The sequence below is a fragment of the Lissotriton vulgaris genome, chromosome 6 (genome assembly GCF_964263255.1).
Source record: "Lissotriton vulgaris chromosome 6, aLisVul1.2, whole genome shotgun sequence".
Lineage (NCBI taxonomy): Eukaryota > Metazoa > Chordata > Amphibia > Caudata > Salamandridae > Lissotriton > Lissotriton vulgaris.
The window spans coordinates 653,391,992-653,407,172 of NC_141694.1; the positions used below are offsets into that span (position 1 = coordinate 653,391,992).

Below are 15,181 nucleotides of genomic sequence, written 5' to 3' on the forward strand. Positions count from 1 at the left end.
GCTTGGCTCTATGAACAATATTGGGTATTGGTACTTTTTCCTCTTACAGAGCTTCTTTTCCTCTTCCACGGCAGACGTTAAATGTCACCAAGGTCGGCCTAATGTAAAATATATCAGCTGAAAAAATGTACTTCCAGAGAGTATGGCAAAGGGGTTGCAGAAAAATAAAACTTTCTCTGCCAAAAAGGTTCTTCCTTACTATTCGACTTGATATTTGTACCTGCAGGGGCGTAGCTTCAGTGATGCTGCAATTGCAGTACCACAGGGGTCCAGATGTGGGAGGGAACCAATGGTGGAGCAAGGGTAACTAGATCCCACTGCAAGCAAGAAAACTGCCCTCCTCAAGTCCTGCTTGTGGGCAAAATATAGTAATAATCCAAGCTGGTTGCTTTCTGGAGCGTCTGGGCCCCCGTTGTGTACCAGAAACAACACTTGAAGGCAGTAAGGGAACTTCCAAGTTAGGGGTCTATTTCAAGATGCAGGAGCCAAGCCCTGCATGTCCTGCTTCCACGAATTCCAAGCAGCAACTGAATGGAGTTGTAGTTGGAAACCATAGAGAAGGAATGCCGAACTGTGAGGCTCATCAGAAGTAAACATGGCGCGTTTCAGGACATGCTGTGCCAGACGAACCAGTAAGTATAAATGAAATAAAGAAGGGACAAATGCAAAACAATCTCAATCTAAACAAGTCATACCACTACAGCCCCTCTTCCACTGCAGGTGCTGCATCTTGATGGTTACGCCTCTGGAGGGATCCCAGCCCTGCACTGGCTGCAATTATTTTCGAGGTCGCACGCGCAGAATTTGTTTACACATGAAGTCTGTCTGGTCAATAGTGCGGTGCTAGCTTTTCGTAGAGCGCGGGTGAAGGATGGGAGATTTTTTAAAAAATGGCTTAATTGAGCAGCAGAGTCGAAAGAAAACAGTGGGTGAAAGAAATGAAAAGGTGACTTAACTGGAGAAGTAGGTATAAGAGAGAAAGCTAAAGGAAAGAAGAAGGAGCAAAAGTGGCAAAGGAAGAAAAAAAGGGGGCCAGAAATTCGTATGCCATAGAAAGAAGGAAGGATGGAAATAATAAGGAATGAGCGACAGAAGAGGGCGAAAGAGATGGGTATAACGAAGAGAGAATGAAAGGGAGGGAATATATTAGAGGAGAGAGGTAGATATGAATAAAATAAGAATAAAAAATGAGCTAGGAATATATGGAGAAGAGAAGGAAAGACAGGTAGAAATTGGAAACCTATAAGCGGGTGTTGAGACACCATGCTCCATGGTGTGAGGGGCCCACTGCACCCCAATTATGTGTGTATTTTAAAACCAAACCAGGGTGGCATGATGATCAGGGCCTCTGACACCGAGGCTACGTCACTGTCTGCCTGGTACCCCATGCGATCCTGATAGAAATAGTTCTGCCAGACAGACAGACTGAAAGTTGGCCTCTCTGGTCTCAAGTTCTTAGGTAGAAGGGCCCTTTAAGATCAAACTCTCAGCTTCAGTACGTTTCTTAAATGTCTACCAGTGCCCCCTCACTAAAAAAGCCAGAAGAACACCATCAAAATCTAGCCTTAATTTGGATATTTCCTGTCAATTCTCTGACAGTGATATTATACAAATTCAGGATTGTACCCAGTAGAGGCAGGAGTCCGGCTGCATTAGAATGGGGATACCCCATGACCCGTTAGCACAGGGGTGACTGTTTCACGTCCAACTACAGGTTTGTAAACCATTTTGTCATCTGCCTCCGTTAGGTCCGGCCTGGGTGCACCATTATTTGTCTAGCCAGTGTATTGTTTTTCCAAGAGATTTATACACAATAAACATACATAGAGTGTTATATGGCCACCATACTTCATCCATTGGTCTATTTATATCTAATTCAGAGATTGTTTCCATTCTCCACAGCATACAGCGTAAGACAATGGGCCAGCTCACTTTATCCAGTGGCGCCCTTCACCTTGAATGACTGCTCAAACCACATGCACATTGTTAGTATCTGCCAGAATAAAGTTCCTTTTTCTTCATTGGCAGATCTGGATCAAAATGTGTGTTTATAGCATTTATTTTTATAATAAATTTTAACCCCTGCTATTTATTTTGCCTGCACCCCTTTTTAAAGCATATGTGATAAAGTATTTAATGCAATATTGAAAATTGAAGCTGCCTGTGATTTGAGTGCTTGGTTAGGTGCTAAATTGTCCTTGTCGCCTTCATAAACAATAATAATAATAATACAATGCAAGGCACAACGGAAAGGCTTACTGTTTGACAAAACATCACTGGCACCACAGCCATATCAGTATTTTTTTCCATTAAAAATATTATTGACGGTATGTGGCAGCCACATTTAGGTGGCGACTTGTGTACTTTTTCGCTATATACTTGCAATAGTAAATTTTAAAAAAGAACTGTTGCACCAGACCTTTTGGCTTTGCCAATGCTTGTTTGACCATGCTTTCTATTTTTTTATTGCAGTAGACTTCAAAGACAGAAAAGAGAAGTGCAACGAGAAACCCACAAGCAGGGCAGGTAAGTTAATGCATCACTCGATCAGAAAAAGGTAAATGTTGTTGCCCGCTGGGAGAATCGAAAACAGTAAAACCCTAATCCAAGCTGGCATGGACTGGTTTCAGTTATGTCCAAAGTGAACGTCTGGGAAATGCAGACGTTTCATAGAAAATTGTAGGTTATTTGGTTTTGCACTAGAAATTCTCAGACATGCTTGGAAAGTATTTCCCACTGTAAAAGTGAAACTGCTTCTGGGTGCAGTATTTCCCAGATTCACTTTTACCTCTCGCTTCCATGTTCTGCTCCTCAGAATTGAGGAATAACACAGTGATGCACTATTCAGTTCCAAAATATAGTGGCCCATGAATTATTTCCAAGATTGATTTTTATATTCATAGGATCTCAAATCTTGATAGTTTGTTTTTCCAGTTTTTGCTTTTTAATATGATAACTGTGCTAATGCTGATATTTTATAGCAATGGTTTTAATTAACTGCACTAATTTAATAAAAACCTACAACCTTCAACCATGTCTTAATGTTCGGGAACGAATGTGTGGTACCTGAGAGTGCTGCTGTATTGTACTCGGGGGTTGGGATGCTCTGAGCATAGAAGATCTATTTGCTCCTAGAAGGGTGGTATTAATGAGCTTACAAGATGTAACATGTAACCAGCAGCAGACTGGGATTCAAAAGTAGCCCTGGCAAAAATGTCCAAACCAGCCCCGATTTTGCTTGTTTTTCTCTTTTCCTTTTTTGTTCTTTCTCTCCTCGCCCTTGTGTGCCTGATACCTACACACAGAAGCAGAGAGTGGCACAGGCAGCGGACTGGGCCTAAGTGCGGCCACCTTTGGCTTCAGCTTTCTAGGGAAATGTGGAAGTTGCTTCAGAAGATAGTTTTTGTGCAGGAAGGTGTCCCTTCCTGCACAAAAGCACTCCTACTTTAAACACAGGCAACATTGCACTGGAAAAAAGTCTTCACCATGAAAGATGTGGCTGTATCAACATTGACTAGTTCCTGCGGTAATAAAGGTTTATATTTTGACTTTATTTTATTTTATTTTAGCTGTTTTATAACGCGCTCTGTTACTACCAGAGTATCCTGGCGCGAAAAGGAAAAACAAGCAGGTGGCCAAAAGGAAACAGAAGAAAATTTAAAAAGTCTAATGTTGTGTGTTCAGTCAGCAGAGAGCAGTCCATCTGTCATGGTGGCATCAGTAGGGAATTTCCCATCTCGGTTTCTTTTATCTGTTTTAGCATAATCATTCACCTTCTTCTGTTTTTAGTTATTTGCCTGCTATGTCAGGAAGCCAGAGCACAGGTCCCTAGTTTTGTTGCTCGCCTAACACTTCAAGTCCATTTTGCACATTTTATCCACTGCTTCTACTCAATGTTAGTAGTGTGACCAGTGGTAAAATGAGTGTTAAGCACAGATGTATATGTGTTTGGGATGCTGGTGTATGTGCAAGAAACAAGGTATACTTTATGGTGCCTAAGATTGCTCTTCATGAGATATGTTTCTTTGGTGTGAGTTGTGTAGTTTGTGGGTTTGTATCTGCAGACTGGTGGTGTGTGCATGGTGTTTTATGTGAAGAAAGGTGTGTAGTTTCTGGATTTGCTGTTTCTAGAGTGCTGTGAAGGGACTTTCCTGCTAGGTCATGGAAAGTATGGGATGCTGAGGGTATCTTCCAGTTAAGAGACATATTTGCTACTTGTGAGATGTTGAAAAAGAGCATATTACGATGTAGCCTGTATGACGCAGTCATCCATTGTTTTTAATATCGTTGCTCTGAATTCTCAAAACATTTTCCAAGCATAAGTCAGGCCTATATGGAAAAAGTAAGCAAGTTATGCCTGAGAACAGTCTTTTTAAATGTTACTCTTGACACCAACTACAGCCAGTTCTTCCTTTTAACTATTGGAAAGATGACTGTTTCATGCTACTCCTGACACCATCTTGACTGTCTGTTGTAGCCAGTATGGTGGTTTATTTGGTTGTCCTAGGGACAGCTTGTTTGAGTAATTAGTTTGGAAGCTTCTAAGCTTTGGTATTCGTGGCGCTTTCGTTTATCTTCGAGAAATAGAGTTAGCTTGCCTAAGGGTTTTACATGTTATGTTATATTATGTTATCCGGAACTTATAGAGCACACGTGCACCATAAGGTCTCTTGGCAGTAAGGTAGTGGAAGCAGCAACTAGCAGACGAGTTTGCCATAAGCTTGCCTAAACAGCCATGTTTTTAAGAGTTTTCTAAATCCCACATAATTGACTGATGATCTTATGCCCGGGGGGAGAGTGTTCCAGGAGTGTGGAGCCAATACAGAAAATCTGACCACTCCTAGCCTCTTTCTTTTACTTCTTGAGACAGTGAGTACATTTTGATCAGCTGATCTAAGATGGAGAAAACATGAAAACTGCCTTTTGTCAGAACACATGATGCTGCAGCCAAGGTGCTATATATACCACTTTGTTAATAAAACAATAAATTATCCAGTGGTGCAAAAATAGCTGGATAGTGAATTCGGTTGTGCAAAATTACCCCAAACATTTTTTCTTCTGTTTTTCCTTTAGAGTGCAAAAAAGAGCTAAAAAGTGCAACAGTATGCAAAAGATTCTTCCTCCTTGCATAAGCCAAGAGCCCACCAAGGTTTCACCTACATCCATATGTTTTGTCAAGGGCTGTTTTTTTGTAAGCTGTTTAATATATTCTTCAATTGTCAGAATGGACTTACTCAGAGTGATTGTATCACCCACAATTATCCATGGTTCCCAATTTTTCTCAATGTTTAGGTCTCGGCTAGACAGCGCATGTAATGTCTCAAAGAGTCATGTTGTGTTTAATCTGTGGCCTTCAGCCCGCCCATAGGCTTCCCATTTCCTCTCTCCATAGTTTGTCTCGTATTCTTTGTCACCATTTGTCCCTGGCATGCATGGTCATGCCTGTTCTTGTGTTTATCCCTCCCCGCAGAGCATGGACCAAGTACTTGTAAACATCCACTGCTTCAGTCTTTACGACCATTTTAGGACCCAATGTTTTCTTTCATTTTCAGCACTCTACTCAGTGCTCATGCTTTTACCAGGTCCGTCTCCTCCACACATACTAATGCCCTGTCAACAGATAACCCTGTTACTGCCTTTCCCTTTGTTGGTGCTTTCCGTTTCCTCCACCTCCTCCATCCCATCTCTGCTTGCTCCTTTGCACCTTCTGGTGATTGCCCCATTCACAAATCACCCCTTCCCCGACCCTGTTGCTTCTTTAAACCTCCATTGTAGTCTGTTTCATTCTACTGAGTGGTAGTTTCCTGCCTTTTAATGTCCTGTTAGCTTATAGCAGATGTGCTGATTAAAGCATGTGTGCACTGCTGCTTTGACTTAGCACACCTTTAGTCTCTCTTTATTTTCCATGCATGTGGGTACTAGGTGTGTGTACATTTTTACACCATATGTGGTCATTCAGCAATGGTGTTGATAGCTGGAAAATCAGACCTCAAGTGACTCAGGTATGCGTTATCACAGGGCATGTCAGAGCTTCTAAAGTTCCTGTGCCATCTGCTGTAATTGCATAGCCACATTTCTCCTGTGCGAAATGATTCAACTGTTCATGTCTTACCTTGTTGCTTCTCATTTCATATGGTGGCACTCTATTTCTTTAAATTTCTCCTGTCAGGACACTTTCTTATTTTTTCCGCATTCACTAGTGAAGTGTTCCCTGCACCATTGCTGTTTAATTGAATCCTCTTCAAAGGAGCCAGGCTGAGTTTTGATGTCATCAACGTCTGCCTTGCCCTCAGTGTCCATGGCAAAAGTAGTCCTTTTAATGTAGTTGCCAATGTGATATAGTTCCTCATTTTCATTACTGTAAACCAGCCTAACATTGTGATTCTTTCAGGTTTTATTGTGCAGTTTTATATAGTGCAAACAACACCCGAAGGTAGTGGAGCGCTTTACATTAGCACCAGCTATTTTTTGTGTAGTTTTATATAGCGCCAACACCTCTCTAAGGTATTGGAGTTCTTTACATTACCAGCACCAGTTCCTTTACACAACGACACATTCATTTTTATAGGCACAGGGAGATTAAGTGGTTTGCCCAGAATCAAGATGTTAAGCCAACACTGAAACTTGAACACAGTTTCCCAGCTCCATAGTCGGCAGCTGTGGTCCTTACGCCACATCCTCTCCCAATATAGCACCATATCATCTTCCTAGCCTCGACCTCAGTTCCACATTTTGTGATTACGGCAAAATTACGTAATCTCCCTGTGGCAGCCTGTTGCTGTTGGTTCCCTGTCCACCTCCCGCCCATCTCTGTTTACCCCGCTAAACTCCATTGCACAGATTCTCTCCCCCCCGCCTCTGCTTTTCTCAATTTTTAACACTTTTTTTTCTGCAGTTTTATATAGTGCCAACACCACCCGAAGGCATGATAGTGCTTTACCTTAGCACCAGTTAATTGTTTTGTACAGTTTTATATAGAGCCAATTCCACTCAACGGTATTGGAGCAATTTACAATAACACCAGTTATTTTCCACAAGGAAACATTAAACTCCCTGTGCCAGTCTGCATTTGCTGTTGTTTGCCTATCTACCTCCCGCACTTCACTGCTTGCCCATGCTGAACTTCCATTTTTGTGTCTGCCCAAAATCAAAGATGTAAAGCAGACACCGAAACTTGAACCCTGTTTACCAGCTCCATAGTCGGCAGCTCTGGCCCTTACACAACATCCTCTCCTGAAAGGTCTCCATTTCATCTCCCTAGCCTCCGCCTCAGTTCAACATTTTGGATAAATCACTTAATCTCCACGTTTCTAAACACAACAAGCATTGGCAAAGCCAGTAGGTTTCGCCTGTCCGAAATCCATTGTTTTTAGGGCTCGGCTAGACAGCGAATGCGCTGTCTCAAAGAGATGTATTGTGGTCTATCTTTGGCCTTACAGGCTGTCCATCTCCTACAATTGGTAAACTTCAGTGTCACTCTCATTTTCTTTGATGCCATTCATCGTGGCATGCAGAGGTCATGCCCTCTTCTTGTGTTTGCCCCTCCCATAGCACACGAACCATGTGCATGTCTCCTTACACTTCTCCCTGTTTGCACATCTATTTTTTCTTTGTTTTCAAGCACTCCACAGGAGTACTTGTTTTTCAGGCCGCCTCCCTTGTACACATACACACATACCACTAAAATGCATGTGCTTGTACATAAACAAATGCATTTCTTAAAAAGTTGTTAAAACACAAGCAGCACTTGTTTATTTTTATTTTTTCCACGATCCGATTGTATTGGAGCGCTCGCTCTGTCTTCCGTCTTGCCATAGCGCGAACATGAGTTGATATTGTTGGTGCGCTTTACGTGCTCACTATTTACATTCTACAATGACACATTAACTTTTGCCGCTGATCCTGCTTCAATTTTTGTATTTTTATACCTCTTCATTTTTTATTCCTCCGCCCTCTCCCATTATTGTTTGACTAACTCCCTATCCCCGCCTGCTTCCCTGCTTGACCTGTCACCCCACTACCTGCCTTGTCGCTGCTGTCTTTATTATTTTATTTTTTTTGTACTAACCAATGTTATTGGAGCACTTGTTCCGCCTTCCATCTTGCCATAGTCTCCCTTGAACATATAAACACATGCTACTAAAATGCATGCACATGTACATAAACGAATGCAAAAAAAACACATCAAGCAGGTCCAAAAGTTTGTGTAATAGTTTCAAGTACATTTATAATAGAAAGGACAATAGCAGGGACACCACAAAGGTCACAATAATGGTTGCATAATGGCTGCCCTGACTGACCTATGACAGTGATACTCAAAGTACAGCCTGGGGGGCGCTTGCGGCCCTGCTTACCTTTACATGCGGTGCTCTGGTCAGCAGAAATGCTTTGCAGCTGTTTTCTTGACTCAGAAAGATGTTAAAAAACTAGCAAGCATTTATTTATTGGTTAACTGAAGGAAGTAACTAATGTGTCCTAAACAACTTAACTTTAGGAACACTTTGTTACAGCAAAATTATGCCAAATTGTTCCAATTTCCTATACGAAAGATTTTAGAGATGAAAGTGCACACAACATATCATTAACGATATCAAGAGTAGAAAAAAAAAGACCTCAATCGCTAAGTATATTGTTGTTAAGGATCCCTTTACCAGAAATGGTTTTCAGTTGGTACAGGTATTAGCATACAAGTTATAGTTTTGGGGTGATTCGGTAAGCAGGTGCCGAGAAAACAGGGTCCCAAAATGCTTTTTCCCTATCTTAATTCCCATAGAGATTTCAGACACGACGACAGCCGAAAAGTAGCTCTTGGTTCAGAAAGAGAACTTTTTTGTTATTTGGTGTAAATCCGTTCAGTAGTTTTGGAGATATTGAAGGAAAACCTCATTTGTATATCTTGCCGCACAAACCCTTCGCTAATATTCCCAATCTTGTGCAGAGATCTGATCGGCTGCCAAAACTTCAACCAGGAAGTGTTGGCAGCCATTTTGAGACTCGGTCTCAGCTGAGTCCCAAACAAAAGGCTAAAAAAAGGGAGCAGGGTAGGAATACCCTGACCCCCTAGCACTGGTGCTGAGGTCCCCCAGGGACCCCACCAGGGCAAAAAAGCATTATCTTTTTACAATCTTGAGGCGATTTCGTCACAGAATAGTGAATTTGTGGCAAAATTGAAAAAAACAAGTGCAGTCTTCTGTGCTTGCTTCTAGATGAGGCCCCAGGTGGACCCGGTCCCAGGGGCTTGTATATTTGAAATGTAGGGGGGTGCATTTGGCCCCCCTCCGTGCACTTCATAGTGCCCCGGAGACCCCCACCCAGTGATTTAATTATATGTAGGACAGGGGTTGCACGGACCCTTCTGCTTTGACTCAAAGAGCCCCAGAGATCACCACCTCCCTGGGTCTTGTTAATTACATATAAGGGGGCCACATGGACCCCCTCATTTCTCCTTGAGGTATGTGAGAGATTGTATAAGTGAAAAAGTGGTTTGTGAGTGTCTGTATGGGTAAGTGAGTGCATTAGTACTGTACCAGAGAGAGAGAGTGGGTGTGTGAGTGGCTGTATTGGTGAGTATGTGAGTATTTGAGAGGCTGTGTGGGTGTGTATATGCTTGTCTCAGTGACTGTTTAGGTGAGTGAGTACATGTGTTAGCATCTGTATGAGTAAATGAGTGGGTGTGTGAGTGTATATATATTTGAGTGAGTGAGTGCCTGTTTGAGTGGCAGTATGGGTGAGTGAGGGGGTATGTAATTAGCTGTGTGGATGAGTCAGTGGCTGTGTGAGTGGTTGTTTGGGTGTGAGAGTGGGTGTGTGTCTATGAATTGGTGTGTGAGTGGCTGTTGTGGTGAGTGAGTGGGTGAGTGAGTGGGTTTATGGGTGAGTGAGTAGCTCAATCAGTGGCTAAATAGGAGAATAGGTGAGGGTATGAGTAGCTGTATAGGTGAGTGTGTGGTTGTGTGAGTGAATCTATGGTTGTACAAGTGGGTGTGTGAGTAGTTGTTTGGGTTAGTGGTTGTGTAAGTGGCTGTATGAGTACATGAATGGGGGAGTGGCTCTAGCAAGAGTGAGTGGTTGTATACGTAGTTATATAGGTCTATGAATGGAATGCGTGTGTGTGTGTGTGTGGATGAGTGGGTGGGTGTGTGAAGGGTTCTGTAGATGATGTCATCAGTAATGTCATTAGTGATATTATTTGAGATGTCATCAGTGATATCATCATTGATGTCACTGACCATGTCATGAGTGATGTAATATGTGAACTCATAGGCAGTGCATTGTGGGTCATCAGTTATAGTTAGCTCGGGTAACTATAAATGCTGAATTTTTATTGTTTTGTACAAGTGAAATCTGAGCCTAACCATAGCGCCCCTGTAACCTTTGTTTTTTCAGTGAATTTTTAGGTTTAAAAAAACATTCTATTTACCAACAGTAATGTTCCTGTAACCTTTGTTTTTTTCAGTGGATTTCAATGTATTTTAAATGTTATTTCCTAACTATAAAGTCCTGTAACTTTTGGTTTTTCAAGTGAATTTTGAGGGTTTTAAAACACAATTATTTCCTAAGTGTCTCAGTAAGTCTGTCAGTGGCTGTGAGAGTATCTGAATAGGTCTGTCAGTGGGTGTGTTAGCACCTATGTGGGTCTGGGAGTGGCTGCATAAGTGTCTCAGTGGGTGAGTGATTGGGTGCATAAGTGTCAGAGTGGGTCTGTGAGTGGGTGTGTGAGTCTATCAGTGGACCTGTGAGTGAGTGCATGATTCTCTGAATTGGTCTGTGAGAGGGTGCCTGAGACTCTGCGTGGGTCTGTGAGTAGGTGAGTGAGTATCTAAGTGGGTCTGTGACTTGGTATGTGAGTGTCTGAGTGAGTCTGTAAGTGGGTGCATGACTCTCCAAGGGGGTCTGTGATTGAATGCATGAGTGTGAGTGGGTCTGTGAGTGGATGTGTGAGTCGGATGTGTGAGTCTCTGAATGAGTCTGTGAGTGCATGAGTCTATCCGCCATATTCATGAAAATCGGCATTTGCGATTCTGAAATAGCGAAAAATAGCGAATCGCTATTCAGAAATCGCAAATCCGAATTCATGAATAATTGCGATTAAAAAAAGCGATTCGCACGCGATCGCAAAATCCGATAGCGATCCGATTGAAATAGCGATTAATCGCAGATTAATCGCTATTTCCGCCTACCCGCGCCTGGACTGCGATCTCGCAAATAGCGATATCGCTATTTGCGATATCGCTATTTGCGAGATCGCAAACTCGCGAGATCGGGAAAACGGGAAGTCGCATTTCGAGCCCAGTGATGACATCACAACCAGGAAGCTGCCGGTTCCCAGCACCATTTTGCACATTGAGGCACAGAGACAGGGAGCACATTGGAAAGCTGCAGCACATCTTGGCAAGTAAACTGCTCCACATATCCACAACCCATACCATGGCTGAGGAAGCAGCACCTGGGACCAGCAGCTCCTCTGGGAGAAAGAGAAAGCTCAAATTCTCTGAGCAAGAGCTGGAACACCTTATCGAGGGGGTTGTGGCCAACCACGACCAACTGTTTGGCGCTAACTCACGGAGGGTGCCAGAAATGGAGAAGCGGCGCATATGGCAGGGGATAGCCTCAGCAGTGAACTCGGTGGGAGTGGCGGCCAGGTCCCTGGAAGAACTTAAAAAGCGGTGGTACGACCTCCGAGGCCGTGCCAAGGAGAAGGTGGCGGCGCGCCTTGGGGAGTCCTCGGGCACAGGAGGAGGAGGACCAACGGTACCACCGAACACCGCAATGGAGGACCAGGTTGAGAACACCCTGGAGAGGGAGGCCTGTGTGGGTTTCACTGCACTGGACTCATCCTGCCCCACACAAGACACCCAAGGTAAGTGGCATGCGACTGCGACCCTGCCCCCTATGGATGTCCATGACCAAATAGGCTCCCCCAATGTCCCATAGGCATGCCATAGTTGCACATCAAGGAATGTCCTGAAGCATTGTGGGAGATGTAGTCTGGCCACAATGTTGTAGTACCACAATGCAGCCAGTCAGGTCCCAATGCACACAAAGCCACTGCCATTCAGGGAATGTCACCCAGCATGCATGTAGCAACTGCACGTCAGCCAGATGCATGCAACTAATGGTCCACCACTTACCCCCACAGGTGGCGATACCAGTGACAGTGACAGGCTGGAGATCGACGAGGGCGTCCAGGAGGTTGAGGTGCCAACACCTACCCAGGCACCAGCCCATGCCGCTGCATCTGCACCAGCAGCAACTACCACCAGCAGCGTCCCCCCTGCAACTGGTGCAGTGCCCACATCCGCTGGCATGGCAGCCCCCATTGTGCCTCCTGCCACCGCTGCTCCTCCCAGAGCCGCAGCCAGGGCAGTCACTCCTGTGCCCTCTGCATCAACTGCTACTGCCACACCAGCAGGCACACCCCCTGCGACTAGCTCACCTGCAACACCGGCGGCATTACCCCCAGCAGCTGTCGCCTCAACATCCGGGGCTGCGCCACTGTCCACTCAGCGGCCACCCTCACAATCAGGCCAGCAGGGCAGGCGTGGCAGGTCACGTCAGCGCTCGACAGCAGCTACCAGGCAGGCCAATGCTGATGGACAGGCGCGGCTCAGCATCGAGAGACGGATGCTGCGCATACACCAGCGCCAGGCTCAGCAGCAGGGAGCTATTCAGCTCCAACTACACAACATTGGCCGCAACGTGGCATCTGTTGCTGCCCACATTGAAGGCATGAGGGCCGACCTGGCCGGTGTGGGAGATGGAATGGCCCGCATTGCTGCAGCCGTGGAGGCCAACACCCGTGCCATGTATAGAATGCGCGGCGGGCAACGCCGGCACCACCGCCAACTGTTGACCCAGCTTGGCACTTACAGCAGGGCAAGCTATGTGTCGGCAAATGCGACATCTCTTTTGGCGCGGCGCTGTCTCACCCAGCAGCACACTATCATCCAGTGCAGTGTGGACATGACGAGGGTGCTGGAGACCCTCACCACGGCCGTCGTGGCTCTTCACCCTCCACCTATTCCATCTGTTGTGGGGGGTGATGATGCAAGTGAGGGGGCGTCCAGCCTGAGCTCACAATCTGCCTCACATGCCCCACTACCCACCCGCAGCACCAGGACCCCCCCATTGCCTGAAGCCCCGGAGGAGGAAGCCCCTCAGAGGCGTTATGGAGGAACACGCACTAGGCACACCTAGAGAACTGTACCTCACAAATGCCACAGGCTGAGGTCAAGCCTGCCATGCACAGCAGTATGGCGTAATACTGTTTGTTGGACTAATTTGGCACAGAACCTTATATTTCATTTTGTGAATGTAACAAGTACTTTTATTTTGCAATTTGGCACAGATCCTTATATTTCATTTTGTGAATTTAACAAATACATTTATTTTCCTACACACATTAGCGTTGTGTCATCATTACATTTTGCATGCATTGTTGATTTGTGGGGTGATGGAAGTGGTTGTACTAGAAACTGTTCACTGTGATGTGGTTGCGACGTCTGTGCCCTTCTGCTGGGTTCTCCCCTTGTGCATGGCGCGCATGTGCAGGTGGCCGGTTGTCCCCCTCAGATTCACTGCCAGAGATGTCAACAGGTATCCGGCGCTTGGTTGCAATGTTATGTAGTATTGCGCAGACAGCCACTATGCGGCAGCACTTTGCAGGACTGTAATACATGGCCCCACCTGTCTTGTGCAGTATGCGGAACCTGCTCTTGAGCAGGCCAAATGTCCTTTCTATGCAATTCCTTGTCCGTATGTGTGCAATATTGTAGCGCCGTTGCTGGGGTGTTGCAGGGTTGAGGTATGGGGTCAGGAGGTATTCACGGAGGACGTAGCCACTGTCACCTGAATGAGAGGAGCAGATGGTGATTGCCTGTGCTGCGCTGTTACATCTTTGCAATGTGACTTTTAAATCAAAGTGTACTTACCAAGTAGGTGTCCTTCCCCAAACTCTCCCCTGACCAGTCGTGTGTGGAGTCCGCTGTGCCGGAAAATGAAGGAGTCATGGGTACTCCCTGGGTACCGTGCGACGATGCCAGTGATGTATGTCTTGGCATTGCAGACCATCTGGATGTTGAGGGAGTGGTAGCACTTTCTGTTGCGGAACATATACTCCATGCCAGCTGGTGGGCAGACGGCGACGTGGGTACAGTCTATACATCCGAGCACATGTGGAAAATGGGCTACATTGTAGAATTGTAGCTTTGTCATGTCCAATTCCTGTTCGCTGGCGGGGAATTTGATGTGACGGTGTAGCTGGGTGAGCATGGCGTCAACAAAAGTGTTGAGGCAGCGTGACATGGTGGGCTGGGATATTCCCCCAGCAGCCGCTACTACCCCCTGGAAACTTCCAGAGGCCAGGAGGTGCAGGCTACACAATACCTGCACATGTGTAGGCACAGCATTGGTACGGCTTGTTGGGTGCTGCATCAGGGGGTCAAGGTCCTGTATTAGCTGCATTATCATTTCCCCATTCAGCCTGTATTTGGCATATATATGCTCCTCGGTTTGGCCCAGCAAGGTGACCCGCTGGCGGAATATCCTGTCCTGGATCCTGCGTCTCCTCCGTGCTAATCGCTGTAGCCTGCGACGCCTCACCACCATGTACATTCCTGGCATTGTGGGACTCCTAATGCTGCTGCTGCTGATGGTCCTTATGTGTGATTGGTCAGGCCAGTACCTGTTGGTGATAGGTCAACGGTTTTTTGAAAGTTTTTTTTCCATGGCTTTCATGGTTACCACCTGCTTTGAGTTGTCCTTATTTTGCGCGGTGCAAATTGCGATTTTTGGGTTTTTCGCTAATTGCGATTTTTCTTGAATACCGATAGCGATTATTTTGCGATTTTGCTATTATTATCGCAGAATCCGTGGTGTGTCGCTATTTCGGATTCGCTAATGCTCAGCGGCTGGGATTCTGCGAATTTATTAGCGATTTCGCAAAAATGTGTTAGCGAATTCGCTATTTTGTTGTTGAATGCCGATAACGGAAATTGCGCCCGCTTTTGCGATTTCGCAGCGATTGCCGGCGCAATTTCACTTCATGAATCAGGCTGTATGAGTGGGTCTGTGAGTGGGTGCATAAGTGTCTGAGAGGATCTGTGAGTAGGTGCATGAGTCTCTGAGTGAGTCTGTGAGTGGGTGTATGAGTGTCTGAGTGCTCTAAGTTGTGTACCCTTCT

At 45.4% G+C, this 15,181-nt stretch overlaps 1 protein-coding gene across 1 annotated transcript in view; it reads left to right on the forward strand.

Moving 5' to 3' along the window:
* Positions 1–15,181, forward strand: part of LOC147707821 (gamma-aminobutyric acid receptor subunit rho-1-like) — a 477,030-nt gene that overhangs the window by 94,541 nt on the left and 367,308 nt on the right. The window contains exon 2 of the mRNA XM_086925248.1: positions 2,473–2,526. Coding sequence (XP_086781374.1) covers positions 2,473–2,526 — 54 coding nt within the window. The remainder of the gene's footprint in view (positions 1–2,472; positions 2,527–15,181) is intronic.